We start from the raw sequence: 17570 nt of genomic DNA on the forward strand, positions 1-17570 counted from the left end.
GCAAACCTTGGAGGTGGGCTTTGACAAAGAATAGAAGGACAGAAAATCGGAACACATGCCCCAGCTCATCAGATTTGAGGTACTTCTATTTTCTACTAAAAACATAGTGAAGGGCAGTTTATTACAATCTGATGAATATAAAGCACTTCCTTAATAAAAAAAACAAAACTGGTATTCAATTTTATCAATTCAGAAGAGAGATCATTTTCATTATAGTTCTTCAGAATGATTTTTCAAATAGCAGGCCTCACCCAATGAAATTAATCAATAAAATGAACCCACTCTTTAATCCATTCATGTGGTTTTGTTTAATTTCATACATCAATTTTATGATAGTGAGATTGAGTCACTTTCCCAATACTGACGACAGAGATGACAGGTATTCTCAAACCTGAGTTTGTTACTATTTCAGTGCCTTCAGAATTCCAACCACTTCTATGAATTCTCATGTGTGTATGAGACAGACCCTGGCTTTGGTCTCAACTCTACCTGGATCCTAAAAGATACAATTTTTTATAATGCATGCTATCTGCTCACTAGTCTGCAGACCATCCACAGAAGTCTATCATAGCTATTTAGCAGTGGAAAGCCCTCAGAGGAACTTCATAGGTGAGAAATCAAAGGACTTCCCCAAGACCACCCAGGAAGATGATGGAGGACCTTGATCTGCTCTAAATTCCACAACTCCACTAACCATTTCTCCTCACTGTGGACACCCTTACCTTATGTGTTCCCATTTACAGTTGGCCTTATTTCTTGCCAATTAAAGAAGGGATGTCAGGAAGGTAAAAGACTGTTTTTCCTCAATCTGAAACTCCAGCGGAATACAGTACCAAACTAGCCTACGTGGAAGTGAATTTTAGAGCTCCCAGGCTCTTTGAGGATCACCTGATCAGTAATAATGGCCTTAGTTACTTCACTAGGGCTTTTTTTTTTTTTAATCGGTGAACTGAGAAGGAGGTCACATTGGTCTCTAACTGTAAAATCTTTTACTATCTGTCCCAAATAACTAAATGTATAACAATGTCTTAAGGAGACACTTATCAGAGAAATTTTACTCAACTGGCTAGATGTCTCAACCTCTATACCAGAATAAACAAGAAAAAAATCACTGAGGACAAAAATCATTGAGGACAAAAGGAAGTAGGCTCCAGTTCTGACCAAGCCCAGGGATTTAGACAGCTCAATTAGACTCTAAGGGCTTCAGCTATTCCATCTATAAAATGAGGGCTTTTTGGGGCACCTGGGTGGCTCAGTTGGTTGAACATCTGACTTTGGCTCAGGTCATGATCTCACAGTTCCTGAGTTTGAGCTCCACGTCGGGCTCTCTGCTGACAGCTTGGAGCCTGCAGCCTGCTTTGGATTCTGTGTCTCCCTCTGTCTCTGCCCCTCCCCCCTCCTCGTACTCTCTCTCTCTCTCTCTCTCTCAAAAATAAATAAACATTAAAAATTAATGTTAAATGAGGGCATTTAAATTGACATCTTCTAAGGCCTTGGCAGCACTGACAAATAGGATGCTCTAACCTATGTGCTTTATTTTAAATGTAGAAAATCAGGGGTACCTGGGTGGCTCAATCAGGTAAGCGTATAACTCTTGATTTAGGTTCAGGTCATGATCTCATGTTTGTGGAATCGAGCCCCACTTCAGGCTATGCACTGATCATGGGAACTGCTTGGGATTCCCTTTCTCTTTGCCTCTCCCCCCTCTCAAAACTAAATAAATAAACTTGAAAAGAAAGAAAGAAAGAAAGAAAGAAAGAAAGAAAGAAAGAAAGAAAGAAAGAAAGAAAGAAAGAAAAGAGAAAAGAAAAGAAAGGAAAAGAAAATAAAGAAAAGAAAGAAAGAAAATCACAATAGAGACTAACCTGTCCCATATCAGATAACTATTAGGTCTCCCAAATTCCAATAAAATTCTCTTTCTCCTTCACTACACTTCCCTCCATTAAAAAGAACCTGTTTCAAATACAGTCACACTAAGACAAACAAGATGGAGTTTACACCAATGGTTCTTATCTCTAAATCACTGAATACAAAACTTGAAATGAGATGGTTCCCCATAAAGGTGACCTCTTCCTATGAAAAAGCTACCAGTGAATGATGTCAGAGTTTTTATCCACAACACCTGGCCTCAACCAATTATTTTCTCTGTAAAGGCAAGTCACAATTGTTCCTTCATTACTATAAAAGAGCCACTGGTTGCTGAGGAACATGGTACAGTCCATCAAATACAGAAAAAACATGTAAGAGGAAACGATCATCATGTCTCTTCTGACCTCCCTTAAAAACTACAATTAGTATCTTAGTGAGGTGAACAATGATTGAAAAAAATGCTCATCTTTCTGAATATCTTTGAGAGTCCAGTATCTTTCTTAAGAGCCCTTATCATGTGGAAAGCTTGGGATGAGACCTTCCTAATGAACAAATCAGCCTTAAATTTCCTCTAAAACCCAAGATGAGGTCATTATACTTTTATACCACGGAGGCTCATTTTTTTGCTGAGTTATGATAGGACCAAAAAAGTAATTATTCTTTTAATTATGCATGTGGTTCATAATTTAGATAGCCCACCCTTCACAGTATGAACACACACACACACACACACACACACACACAAATAAGTTCTCCTGTGTCCTGTTATGCCTTTGATAAATCCTCAGATCACTGCAGGGGTTATTCAAGAGGGTTACAGCAGAAAAAAATATCACGAGTTGCTCCCTTCTTTCAAAATGAGAATCTCTCACCCTCAGTATGCAATTGTTATGATGAACTTAGGACTTCTATCAATTTCCTGCACTGTGTGTGACCCCTGCGGCCACTTTTTTGTCTTGTGAATTTTCACACAAATAATCATAAAAGTTCACTTACCCTTTCGGCCAGCAAGCATCACATCCACCCGTTCATGGTTGGCAGCAAATCAGAGAAGGGCTGGAAGCCTTCACCATTGCCCAAATGTTCCGTCTGGAAACTGGAATTGTCAGCAAAAGGTCCTGGGACACTGCAATACAAAAATATTTTTTACACATAACTAAGATGTAGCTTCTAAAACCACCACTTCCTTAAACTTAAAAACAGCAAGGCAGACATAGAATCTAGAGGTAGGGGAAAACACCTTTAAAATGAGGGTAGATCAATATATCAAATGTGATGTTGTAAAATATGAACCGGAAATACTGTTGTGAAAGATACATCTACCCATTACTTCAACACATACACTGAAATGTTTTGTTTATCCTAGATTCGGTGCAAAATATTTTACATATTTTAGCATTACAAAAATATCATGTCCCATTATAGAGTGCTTAGCTAACAACAAGGTGTTTTAACTCAAATATTACATGGATAAGTGTGCCATTTCCTATTAAGTAATTATCTTTCCTAGAGGATGAAAAAACATGAAAATTTAAATAGTGATAATTTAAAAAAAATGTAATGTTTATTTATTTTTGAGAGACAGACAGAGCATGAGTAGGGGAGGGGCAGAGAAAGAGGGAGACACACAATCCAAAGCAGGCTCCAGGCTCTGAGCTGTCAGCACAGAGCCTGATGCGGGGCTCGAACTCATCAACTGTGAGATCATGACCTAAGCCAAAGTCGGACACTCAACCGAATGAACCACCTAGCACTCCCCCTCTTTTTTTTAAATTATTTTTAAATAATAATGAACACTTCTCCTCCAAAATAATTTTTTAAATGCACAGGAGTTACTGAAGGAGCAAACCTCTGGGAGGTATCTCCATCAAGACAGAACGTACTATGTAATATACAGGCCTCAAAGTGGAGAAGCCTGAATTCTGAACCTGATATTGTCACCCGTTGTGTGGCCCCAGGAAAGCTATTTACTATCTCAGGATGCCAGCTTCCTCATGTGCAAAGATCGGGGCAGTAACTGATGCTCCCCAAGTCCCTTCTATTGCTTAGCTTTCTTGTTTTTTTGTTTTGTTTTGTTTTAATAAAGTATATTTATTCTGAACAAGCTAAGCTATTAGCTTCTCCTTTCAGATTCCTGATTAAAAAGAGTTTTATCGCGTATCACTGTTACATCGATCTGCCATCAACACTGAAGATGTGCTACAGGCAGAGAGGGCTTTCTTCGCACATGCACAGAATTCTCACCCTGGCACTAGTGCCCAGCCCTGGTGAGCTGCCACCCTGGGTGGCTGACAGCATCCCCTGGGTGCCCATGGAAGGCTTCCATTTCTCTCCAGGGAGTACAGTTCCAACTACGAGGGAAATCTGCCAAATGTATTACACATGACTGTTTCTCGAACTTTTGCGTGTATAAGCATAACTTGGAGTCACACAGCAAAAAGAGATGGGCTGAGGTTGTTTGCCATCGTTAGGATAAAAACCAAACATCCTTCTGTGGCCTACAAGGCCCTGCAAATTGGTCACTTCCTACTTCTCTGACACCTCCAGCCACCAACCCAATCTTCAGCTACAACACAGGCACAGTGGCCTTCCTTCCACCCCAAGCAAGCTATGTTCTTCCACCTCAGGACTGGAGCCCTTGCTTTTCCATGCTGAATGCCATGCCATGAGCCTACTCCTTACACTAATGGCTTTCTCTGGATCACTGGATCTTAGGGGCAAAGGCCGCTGCAAGAAGGCTGTCCTGCCTACCTACATAGGCTAGATCCCCAGCGACTCTCAGTGATATCACTCTATTCGCTTTCTCCAGAGCTTCTGTCATAACCTAGAAACTTTTTTCTCATGTATTCGCTTGTTTTCCCCGCTTGAATATGAGCTCCACAAGATAAGGGAGCATCTCTGTCATATTTATCGCTGTACTTCAAAACTTCAGAAAAACGCCTGGCTCACAGCAGGCATTCAATACAGATTTACCAGCTCAACAAATGAATCAACCATCGAAAGAAGTCATTCTTCAACATCCTACAAAAAAATAAGGGCTATTGACCGGAAACTCACTATGTGCTGGATATTGTTTTAAGTGTTTGACAACAATTATTGCATCTACTTCTATTCTTACAACTTAGTTCCCGGTAGACAATGTTATAATCTTAATCCACAGATAAGAAAACTGAGGCAGAGTCTTAGTAACTTGCCCAACATCACACTGTATCAGGGGCTGACTCTACGAACTGCACTCACAAGAACTCTGTATTTTCCAGCCAATACATTATTACAAACAATTTGAGCACTGCCTTGTAGTAGACACTCTTCTGACTCAAGCTGGCTGCAAGGTCTTGTAGAAGATCCTTAGCCCTTCTGACCCTGAGCTTCCTGCTTCACACAGGGAAAGCTACTGTACCCCACAGAGACCAGGTGGACGAGACAAGAGAGCAAAATAGGCCAGGTGTGTAAGGTACAGGGAGCTATGGGGAAGGTAGCAACCTGGAAGACGAACAGTTTTTCAGCTAAAGAGGGCAGCTGGCGCACACCAAAGCCAATTATTGCCACAAAGAAACATAAGCCCAGGGCTTCAAGAACTTCCACGAGTACAAACAAAGGCAGGAATCATTACCATTTTGTAAAATTTCAGGATTTTTCAAAGATAGTAGCTAATCTTTTAACAGCATGAGAGAAATAAAGAAGAAAGAAAACGAAAGAAAAAGAAGAGAGAAAGAAAAGAGAAAGCAAACAAGAAAGAAAGAAAGAAAGAAAGACGGAAGGGAAGGGAAGGGAAGGGAAGGGAAGGGAAGGGAAGGGAAGGGAAGGGAAGGGAAGGGGCAGAGGAGAAGGAAGGAACTTGCAACCCCTATACCAAATGACTGCTGAGGTCACTCCATGTCAGTGATTTCTAGAGAAATTCAGCAGCACAAAGAAGCTGTACAAGCGAACACAAAACAACATAGTAGGTGTCTGGGTAGATAAAGGCTTTCTAGAGGAATTATCTTGAACAAGTTTTAGAAGGAAAAGGAAGGTGAGGTGGGAAAGGCATGCCACAAAACCAAAGTAGCATATTCAGAGGCTTGGAGGTGGGTAGGAGGAGACAAGTCACCCTCAAAAGCAGCACAGGGGGGTGGGGTGGAAGGGGGGGTGGAAGAGTTCATGTAGCTTTCCTCTTCGTTCATGCAGCTTTCCAGCTAGGACACCGTGCTCTAAGGGTCTGACCGTTAGTGTTGTCCTGCTTGATTTCCTAAACCATTCAAGTTACCCCACATATATGAGAATAAAAACCATGTACCACTATGGTTTGTTTGTATACGTTTTAAGAGTCCAAAAGCCCCAGAACTGAATTTCATCTCCACCAAGCTCTATAACTCTAACCAAAATTCTGAACTCCAGAAATTAAAAAGGACAGCCATTGAAATAAAAAAAGTTAAAAATTTAAGCAACAACAACAACAACAACAAAAAACAGAAGCAAAGACAGACATCCAAATAAATTACCCAGAAAAGTGCCTAGAGGCAAAAACTGTCTACCTAGAATTTTATAGCCAGAAAAAAAATTTCTTTGAAAAATGAGGATAAAATAAAGATCTTTTCAGACAAACAGAAGTTCACCATCTCTCTAGAAGGACATTCACAAAGAGGTATATCATTTAGGCCAAAAGAAAATGATTTCGGGAAGAAGGTTCTCTGACTTAGTTAGAAAGAGGGAGCCAAAATAACGAACTTGTGAGTCAATGAAAAGGAAATCCGTCAGAGTGACTGGGTGGTTCAGTCCATTAAGCGTCGGACTCTTGATTTTGGCTCAGGTCATGATCTCACGGATTTGTGAGTTTGAGCCCCACACAGGGAGCCTGCTTGGGATTTTTCTCTCTCCCTCTCTCTCTGCCCCCCCTCCCCCCCCCCCCCACTTACACACACAGACTCTCCCTCTCTTTCTCTCAAAATAAATAAACTTAAAAAAAAAAAGTAAGTGCATCAAAATGATGTGCATGTCTCAAAAATAAAAATTTCTTAAAATAAATTCAAAAGTCTGGCAACACATCACAGGGTCCCTACCCCAGCTCACTTATTTTTACACTGTGGCGGTATCAATCACCAAGGCCTTGTTCTGCAAACCTGAGTGTGTAACTGGGGCACCAGCTTGAATTGCATACTCCTGCCCCCCACCCCCACCTCCAGTCCAGAGATTCAGGTCCCAGGAATCTACATTTCGACCAGACACCCAGGTAATTCCGATGGAGATGGGTCCCTCCACTCTGAGGGGCGCTGCAATGCTCTCCACCACTTTAGGATCAGGAATTCAGCCAGCAGGGGGCTGAGCCCAAGGCTGATACACCAAAAGGACTTTGTAGCCTTCCTCTTCCTTAGGGCCCGGGAGAGAGCACCTTGAGGGGAGTTGGGGGGTGGGGGGGGCAGCAACCCAGTCTCAACCCTACCAATCAGGAGCTGCAATAAATTAAAAGCCCATTAACTTATTTTAGAGAAAAGCCTAGAAGAGCTGAAACATTAACCGTGCCATATTCAATCTGTTTTCCTAGAGATTTGAAAAACCAGATTGTCATCTTGGGGGTCATCAGAAAGAACAAAGCCTTCTCCCCTTCAATTTCCATATTTAAAATTGCATATATTCTTGCAAGGGCCCCCACCCAGATTTTCCAGGTCCCGTGGCCCCTCCACAGTCTGACCACAGAGAAAGAAGCCTGGGATGCCGTGGGGTCTTGCCTTGTTTTTTTGCTTTTTGTTTTTTTTTTTTTCTTTTTTAAGGAACCAAAGCCCAGGGCCTGTGGTTGCAAAACAGCTCCAGGAAAACAGGTAGAGGCAGCCACAAAACAACCGTGATGTTTACTTGTTTTGTTCTCCCCTGTTTATTTTTCCCTGAAGCAATCCTTGCTCAGTACAAAAGTCTGCGGGGAGCTGGAGAGAGCAGCTGTGGTTCCCTGAGGCCAAGACCTAGCAATCAAGTTGTTTACCAAACACTGCCAGGCACCGGGAACACAACAACCGCACAGGCTGTATTTGCATCTGTTTTTCAAAAACAACCTCCAAAAGTCTAGGGCTTGGCCTGGTACTTCCTTGTATGGCTGAGGGCAACTTGAAAATTAAAGGCATGAACTGCACTGGGTATTAGCACCCACGGCCTAAATGCAATGCATTATTCCATTTCTGTGGCATCCTCAGAAACATCCTACAAAAGGAGGACAGGAAGTCTGTCCTGGGTTGATACAGACAACACGTTCCCCTCCCTGGCATTTCCAAGCAAGCTAACAGTGGCCATCTTAGCAAATTAGCATTACCTGCCCCCCATCTAACACCTGAACACATCCAGCAGTGGTTCTCAATCTCGAACAAGCACCGGGATCCCCAGGAAGGCTAATAAAACAGAGACTGCTGGGCCCCTCCACCAGAGGGGCTAATTCAATAGGTCCAGGTTTAGGTCCTGAGAATTTCTAGAAAGCTCCCAAGTGATGCTGGTGCAATTGGTGTAGGCACCACACTTCCAATGCCACCACTCTCAGACATTAGATATATCCTCGTCATCCTGAACACCTGGGAAATCGTTGGCCACTTTGACCTCTCCCACGGGTTATCTGAGTGAGTATGGCAGGGTCAAGCTCGAGGAAGTTCACAGAACAAAACACAGTACATGGTTTTCCATGTGCCTCTCCAGATGCTCTGCCCATCATCCCCCCCCACCTCGCTCTGTGCCCTGGAGGGCTGCACCACTAGATACCCGTGTCCTCTGGCTTCCAGCTGGATACAACCAAGGGACTTCTCATCTTAGGAGGACAGGGAAGATGGGGCATCCTTTGCCCAGGCTCCCTTCCATCCAGGGAAATGCAGATTGGCTGAGTCCCTCTATGAAAGGTGATGTCTCCCAGCCCCCTCCATATAGTCTCCACCTTCCCACAACCACTACCTGCCCTTCCCTTGTCCTTCCCAGGCCCAAGGAGAGATAAAAGCCATCTTTTTCCCATGGGGGCCCTGACACAAAACTCAAATTCAACATGCTGTCCATTGGACCTCCTTTGGCTTTGGAAGGCTAAATCTGGTATTTTACATGGCCACAGGATATAAGCGTGTATACACATATACATGTAAATACAAATATACATGTATGTATGAAGTATACACATACACAAATGCACACATGAATGTACACACCCACAAATGTATATATTTATAGGCTTTTTAATGCAGCTGTATCAGATTGGTCAAAAGACCTGGGAGCCCCAAGGTCAAGGCCATCTCCTGTGATTTACACGGATGTTCCTTCAGGTCCCATGTGCTACAGGAAGAGTGGGCCCACTCTGTCTCATCGGTTACACAACCTGATGGGAAGGAGAGCATTTGTGAGAGCTTCAATCCTTCTCTAATTTATTAACTTCATTTCTTTTGTTGCAAATGGCACCAAAATAGAAAGGGAACAGAAGTGGGTGGAGCAGGCTCCATCATCAACTCCCGTGAATAACTTTCTGACAATGCTGAACCCAGTTCAAAAAGCACACCGGCTGCAAAAAAAAAAAAAAAAAAAAAGTGTGTGTTGTCAGTTCACAAATAAAATGCCAATCTGCCTCAACTAATAAGGCTTAGAAAAGAAGAATAAATAATACTTCTGCTTTTACAATAATAATCACCTCAAATGTACCCTAAATAAGCTTCTGTCGGAAGAGCTAAGTTCTAAAGTTCTAGTAAAAATGGTCAACCAAATTTAACCAAAAGAGTCAACCACACGAACGTTCTTGGCTTCAGCAAGCCCACCTGACTTCACTTCACTTAAATTCTCTAGAGCTAACCACTCTTGCTTAACTTTCACTAGCAAGATTTCTTTCAACTCATCAGAGGACTTTTTGATATTTATGCTCAAAAACAAGCTTTTAAGTAAACCCACTAGGTTAATTAGAACGCATGGGGAATATGGTTTCCATGTAATTACTTTTCTAGTTCACTGAGGCTCTACCAGAAACCTTTTGTGCTTGTTTGTTTATTGATCTTCCTTTACTAAAAATCTTAACATTCTCCTTAAAACCTGGAGTCTTGTCTTCCTGTTGCATTTGTCTGTCCCTTCTCCCTATCTCCTCAATAAGTAACCTAACTTATGTCTAAACCCTGCTATGAAAAATAAGTGATTTAAATGGAACCCCTTCTTAGAGAATAAAAAGCACCATTATCCTGCTGCCTTCCAATCATCCCCAAATCCCATTTCTGTATTAAAGAAACTTCACCTTGGCTCCAATGCTCACCTCTTCCCACCACCCTCCATTACCAACATCATGAAAAATCTCAAAACTTTCCTTCTTCCTTCAAGAAGAAAGCCATTCAGTCAACATCCCTTGACTTCCAGCAACCAATTCCCTTTCTTAGAACCAAGTTATTGCCCTGCTAACAGCCCACCTTGCCTATCATCTACCTCCAAGGAAAAAAACCATGGTCTCTCTCCACCATGATTCCTTCAACCTTCCAAACCCTTCTTTCGATGATCACATGAGAGGGAACCATTGTTCCCAGCACAGCCATATGGCTTTCACTTCTGAATATCAAGGACACTCTTCTATATCGTTTCAGGTATTTTAGTATCTGGTTCACAACTTGTGTCTAGATCCATCCGGTGTGGCCACTTCTATCAACCTCAATAGCCATGAAGATGGTCCTTCCAACAGCCTGGCTAATGCTTACATAAGGCCTGGTACAAATAAGGCACTCAAAAAAAAAAAAAAATCTGTTGAATGAGTGAACATACACCTCGTTATCTGAACTTCCTTACCTTAAAAGATTCCAAGCCCTCCGAGAAACAGTACAGCGCAGTAGCTGGAAGCATGGGCTGTGGAAAGGCTGCCTAAGCCCCATTCTAGCTCTGCCACTGACTAGCGCAACTCCGGTCAAGTTGCACCTGAAAATTGGGATAATGTTTGCCCACATTCAGTAAGGGCTCATTAAATGCTAATGAACCACATTGCCATTTCCTCTATACTTAAGGGCATGGCCAAAACTTGGATCTTCCCATCCTTCAGAAGTGCTCCACCTCTAAGACCTTGAAATCTGAAAATCCACTCACAACCTCCCACTGAGCCACCTCTCAGCAGGTCATTTCTGTTGAACTTGCTCCTGGACTGTACTGAGGCAAGCCACCACTACCTCATCCAGCATCCCCTCTCTCAAGTTCCTCTCTTTTACATCATCTACCACTCACTCTCCATGGTACTCAGTACCCCGAAATGCCCTGCATCACTCAGGATGCCCTTGTCTTTTCTACCGACTTCTTATTCAAGCTATTTGGTTCCTTCGCCAAAATCCACTGGGTGAGGCGGGGCTAGGCGTGATTCATGTTTTATATCCTCAATGCCTACACTATAGTATCCGGAGCAGAAGGTCATTACATGTGGCATTAATCTGAGGCCCTTTCAGGGAGCCAGGAAGACTCCCCATAAGCCAACTTGGCATCCAACCTGTGACAAGTTTCTACTTAAGAATCACAGGAACTCCAGGCTCAATTTCACAAATACCTTCCCCAGCTGGTTCATTTCGATGGCTCAAAATACTAACGTTCCATTCCCACTGGCAAATTAGGCTAAGCTAAGTAAGTAGAGCTTGTACAAGGTGGGTATCCCGCTGGTAGGACAAATGGTGTCTCTGTCCCCAAGGCCCAGGGGAACCTCAGTAGCTCTCTGGAAGAACAGTCAAGTGAACAGAGAGCTAGATGCCATCTGGGCTCTTTATAAGGCTTTTGTGGTAAACATGTTTACTTTCTTTTCATTGGCTGGCCTTATCACGATCAACTATTTTGTTTTGAGTCTTGCTCTATAAATATGTTTACTTTGAGGGGAGAGCTCTTTTGATAGCCAGCACACTTGTTTTTCACACTTTTAAATTTCAAAACGTATTTTTGACAATCCATGGTCAACAACTCAAGGTGATAAAACAAATTACATTATTTCACTTTCACTAGAGACACAATCCCTATGTATCTGTTCAAAAAAAGCTTGAGATGCCTTGTTTGTGAGCAAGGCTCTCCATCGGATGAGAACAAAAACGACATTCATAGTGATGATGTTACTAACAAGGAAAAACTACAATGGCAGGTCCCGTAGAAAAAGGAAGGAGACAGCCCAAGCCTCAGTTTCCCCAGCAGTAACCTTCCATGGGAAGCTATGCGTGAGGACATCAGAGCTTGTTAACAGGACCTATATCGCCTGTGACAAGTTACGGTTAAATAATCAGTATACAATACTGCAGTGGGGGGAAGGGGCAATAAAACAACTTTTCAAAGAATGAAGAAACCAACTGGGTCACAGTATCAAGTGCAATTCTTCTGAGACTTGTTCTCTGGGATGAGTTTTGCCTGCTTCACAATTAAGAAAAAGATAGCAGCTTAAAAGTGTAAAAAGGAAAAGTCCTCCATTACTGGAAAAAAAGGAAAATATCACAAAAGAGTTAAGGGGGGGGGGATTTTTTTTGAGGAAACCGACGGTCTCGAAGAAGGATTTTAAAGCGCTGTTTACGAGACTCACTCTGTGGGATGAAACATGAAGTTCCACTACAGTTGGGCCAAATCTCTCTTCTAAGAGATTTCTGTGTCGCCATATTCCAACTAGAAACAAAAGCCATCTTACCACAGGCCTTTGAGGTTAATCACAAATTACTTAAAGGAATAAAAACATAGAGACCAAATTCTTTGTTAAACCAAATAATATCCCCACATACCCTCAAATCATCTTTTAAATTCATGCCCAAGTCGAGGAAGTTAAAAAACAATGACAAAACAGTCAAGGCTGTGGTACCAGAGTAAGGTAAACATTGTCATTTACTAAGCATGATTATTTCATCACGTATGGTACTGTAGGGAGATGATGTTACCACACTGAGGGACCCATATAGCAACTCACCCATCCAACATGGATGACGTACACAGCACAGAGGCAAGAGAGAACACGCACACTAAACAGACTTCTCTTCCAAGGCAATAATGTGCTGACAGGGGGTCAGGAGGGCATTTGGAGGCAACCACCATCCCTGACATTCAGACAGTCTCTCCAATCCAGGTAGAAGAATCAAAATAAACAGCTTCCCAGGTAGTTTCAGCAGAAGGGCAATAACCCAGGAGGGTGGCTAGTGCATGACCCATTAGCAGAAAGAGCAAACCTTGCCCCAGCTTTGCCACCAACCATCTGAGACCTTTTGCAAGTCAGTGAGTTTCCAGAGCCTGGGTTTCCCTTCCTATGAATTAACGGCAGTGAATCCCACCTTTCCGAACGATACCATGTCACGATATTATGCGTCGGCCTCAAATCACAAACACCACTGCAGGGGATAACCGACACTTCAAGGCTTCAGAATCCAATCAGTATAATACTTGGGAGTGCTTTCGAACAACCCACAAAGGCATCCAAGTTCCCACAACTTAGGAGCAGAAATGAAGTTCTGAGTTGGCGTGACGTTGGCCAGTGACTAGTCATCAAACATGCTTCGGCTTTTAGTTGTCTGAGCAGACGGCTGACTCAGCAGGTTTACGGTTACCCAGCCAGCCACGTCCATCTGACCCACTGCCTCAAAGTAATTTGCCTTCAATCTTAAAAACCAAAAAACTTAAATGACTAATGAAATGACTGAAGAACTTCCAGACAATTCTCACAGAGTTTCAAAAAAAAATAAAAAAATAAAAAATAAAAAAAACTAATCACAACGGTAAGTAGAGAAGAAGAAAACAATTGTCCCACATCCGACAGCCACATTTCCTTTCGAGAAAAAAGGGCGCATTCTAGGGGGTTGGAATGACGTGGTTTGGAAAAGCCTCAGGAGACCAGAAGTGCTGATGATTAGGACCAAATCATCAAGCAAAAGTGTCAAAGAGTCAAAGTGGTGAAATGTCTGTTGTAAATACAAGACAAGAAGGAACACGCTGGCCTTTCACCCTGGTGGCTCGACAGACTGGGAAGCCTTTGGGTAATCTCCTGAGGACATCCAGTTCTAAGACAAGCCAGTCTTAGAGAGCACCCAGTGCTCTGTATTGAGCATTTTGCCCAGACTCTTATAAGCCTTCCAACAGTGGCACAAGTAAGCGCGACCATCTCACAGAGCTCTGAGGCTCAGAGAAGGCGAATCCTTTCCCAAGGCCACAGTTTGTAAGTGACAGAGGCATGGGTTTCTCGAAGCCAAGCCTCCTCCCTGAATGGCACCAAATACTACAGTACCGTTCTTTCAACAGCTCAAATGGGAAACATGAGAACCTCTGGAACAGCTCCCAAGACAGAGCCCAAATGGGAATACAGGGGTTAGAACCTTAGTGAGAGTACCCCGCTAAAGTTCTTGGCTTCCTGTTTGCAGCCAGGCAAATCCTAGGAAGGCAAAAGCAAGGAGTCAAGTGAGCCTGGGTATCATGGCCTCAAAGCTGTATGGCACACCCCTACTGAGAACAGAGACGTGGAGGAGAGGGGTTTAGGGCAGGTGGTTGAGGCACCCATCTGGTCCATCCACTGCCTGTGCAAAAGGGATGCTTTCTAGTGCTGCTTTTGGTGTCCTCTCTGGTTTTTCATTTCCTTCTGACTTGCAGAACGGGTCACCATCCCCTCCTTCCTGCCCTAACGCTTCCCTTCCCTTCCCTTTCCTTCCTTTCCCTTCCCTTCCAGAAAAGGCACCTGTCTCAAGTATACAGGATGAGACTCCTCAAGTGAAATTCAGTCAAACTCCAATTAACTGTGGTACCCATGTCTGGAGGTTGGGAAGAGGGACATCCAAGCACAGCTGTCTTCCTAGCATGAGAAGTTAAATAACAGTACGTGATTTAAATAAGAGCCGTGTCACGGGGAGGACACGATTAATTCGGCCTGCGAGCCGAATTCTACAGGCAATAATTGCTGCAAAATTCAAAAGCATGGAGCGATCACTTGCAACAAATACATCCCAGGTTGCAAACTCCCCATGGAGTTCTAGTTCCTGATCTATTTTGGCCCAGAGCATCAGAATTTGGCTGCCTGAGGTCCATTTCTGGCTGTGACACTCACAGACCGAGTTACTCAAGCTCTCTGGGACTCAGTTTCCTCGGCAGCAACCCGGGGGTAATGACGGGTCCTATGACATGGAGTGGTTTGAGGATTAAGTGGAATAATGCACGTAAGCCTTAAAACAGGGTAAGTGCTGTTACTACAACTCTTGGCAGATCTCCAGCCCCAATCTCCGTGGCCCCGTATATACCATCTGAAACCTCACACTCTCCACACTGGCTCCTCCTCTCCGTCTCCCTGTGTCTGCCCAAAGTTCCTCCTTCTTTTCCAACAAGCCAGAAACCGTGAGGGGTTCCACTCCGCCCTTGGCCCGACACCAGCCAGCCGCCATGTTCAGCTCTCATTTGGTTTCTACGCTGGCTCTTGTGTCTCTGGTTCCATCTCCATTTCTCATACCTCAGGACAAGAACAGGAACCTGAGAGTCTGAGCCCCTGAGTTCAACTCCTAGCTCTGTCACAGAGTAACCTAATTTGTGATTTTGGACAGATTACCTAACTTCTCTAAACCTCTGTTTCTACATCTAGAAAACGGTGCTAAAAAGACTCCCCAGGTATCCACACCCTCCCCCCTCCCCCGCCACAGTACTGCTGTCAAGATTACATTACAGGTTGAATGCATGCACCCAATAGCTGGCCCATGGTAAGGGCTCCCTATATGACAGGTGTTGTCCTCAACTTTGCGTGGACCACACCATTAATTGAACACCAGTGCCCAATCTCTCCTCTCTCAACTCTTAGAGCCGTTGTTCTTCCTTCATGATGCCAGATTTGAGTCAGTGACCCACAGAGCGTAATTATGCCCCGTTTTTCTTTTGTGTCCATCAATCTAATATTACATCAAAAACTTACCAAAAGAAATAAGTCAAGGACATGTTTACAGTAGTAAAACACGGGGAACTTTAAAAAAAGAAAGAAAGAAACGGGCCCTCTCATGCATGGCTAGGGTCAGGGGAACTTAGGAGATGAGTTGGTATTGCTTCAACAGCCTTCAAATCATGCCATTCCTGTCCATCCCTGAATTGATCCTCAAGCAACAGTAATCACTGGGGAAAATTCAGTTACAACGTTGCAAAGAAACACAACACCATATTGCCTATGGGACATAAAAGCTGGGGAAAATAAATGTCCACTGAAAATTAAGTACAAGTGGATTCATACTGATGAAATACTATGCAGACATTTAAAAGGGTTGTAAAAATAGACAAGGACACAGAAGGCAACATGATCCCCAATCATACCTGTTCACCAACATTTGTTGAATGATATATTGCTAAGCTACAAAAACTGATTCTTTTTAAACTTATGATTTCTGTATTTATTGTGTACCAGTTGCTACAAAAGAGAACATTACACAATTTACCGTAAACCCCAATGAAGTAAGTTTTACCTGTTTATTATCCCATTTTAAAGACAGAAAGAAATTAAGTAACTTGTTCAACATCACATAGTTAGAACGCTAGGATTTAAACCCAAGTCTTATTCCAAAGTCCTTGCTCTTTTCTAACTAATGTTGCTGCTCGTGAAAATATTATTATATTTATAGTCACAGGAAGTATATTTCCAAGTAAAGCGACTATAAAGGCAGACAGAAAAGCAGGAGCAGTAATTCTCACGAGGGGATGGGACTATACATAATTTTTATTTATTTTTGCTTTGGTTTGGTTTTAAAATGTTTTACGTTTATCATAAATCGCTTTTGTAATAAGGGGAAAAGAGAGAATTTTTTTTTTCTGTTTTCAAAACCTAAACATCAGCTACCCTCTTCCCCTTCCTTGTGACAGATGCCAGTGCTGGGCAAGTACCAACCCTGTGCAGGAGGCAGTGATGCCCAGTGGTGAGAGGCTCAGGGGCTGGGGTCAGATCCCCTGGGTGTGGACCCATCGGAAGTTTCACGAGAACTGCTTCTGGCTGCTTCAAGAATGAAACACGCAGTACGTACATGTTTTAGTTAGATCAGGGCTCACACATACTAAGTACCCTGCGATACTCGTGAAGATTATTATTACCAGTGACACCATCAAGGCACTCAACGCACTGGACAGCCTCTCTCTGGAGATGGGACCAAAACGCATCCAAAGGGAGGGTGCCCAGTCTCTTTATACTAATCATCATAAGAGATCGGACAAACACCCTTCTTTAACCCCTAATTTCCCAGGACTGGCAAAGCAACAACACGGACAGGCCTGGAGCAGGACTACCTGACTGAACCCCAGCTCCTACCCTGCTGACTCTCCCAGCCTGTCTGCTCACTCGTAAGGCAGAGATCACAATTCTACCTCAGAGGATTGTGCTAGGAACCGAAAGAGATGATGTACGTGGGACCCTTGCCCCGGAGGGTGGCCCACTGTAACACACATTTCCCGTATTATTGCTTTGGCATCCAGTAAGGCCACCCTGCCCACCACACGGATTTGGTCAAACTTACAGCTTTTCTTCCCAGGAAAGGTTTTCCTGTCACTGTTTTCCATATTTAAACACTGGATCATAATATGGAAAAGACGTTTTCAAATGACCCACGCCCTCCTGTACTTTGGGATTTGCTTGTGTATTAGTTTTCTCTGGCAGCCATAACCAAGTATCAGATTAGGGGGTTTCAAGGATACAAAGTTGTTTTCTCTTAGTTCTACCGAGGCTACAAGTCTGACATTAAAGTGTCAGCAGGCTTAGTTTCTTCTGAGGCCCCTCTCTTTGGCTTATAGATGGCCACCTTCGCCATATGTCT

At 43.2% G+C, this 17570-nt stretch overlaps 1 protein-coding gene across 1 annotated transcript in view; it reads right to left on the reverse strand.

Annotated features, from left to right (window-relative positions):
• Window positions 1-2865: 2865 nt before the first annotated feature.
• The window catches only part of EIF4E3 (eukaryotic translation initiation factor 4E family member 3), a 223950-nt gene continuing 209245 nt past the window's right edge, over window positions 2866-17570 (reverse strand). Inside the window, exon 7 of the mRNA XM_053897316.1 lies at window positions 2866-2995. Coding sequence (XP_053753291.1) covers window positions 2898-2995 — 98 coding nt within the window. The 3' untranslated portion in view covers window positions 2866-2897. The remainder of the gene's footprint in view (window positions 2996-17570) is intronic.

This window comes from Panthera pardus, unplaced genomic scaffold (assembly GCF_024362965.1).
Source record: "Panthera pardus isolate Hobbes unplaced genomic scaffold, ASM2436296v1 HiC_scaffold_8, whole genome shotgun sequence".
NCBI classification, from domain to species: domain Eukaryota; kingdom Metazoa; phylum Chordata; class Mammalia; order Carnivora; family Felidae; genus Panthera; species Panthera pardus.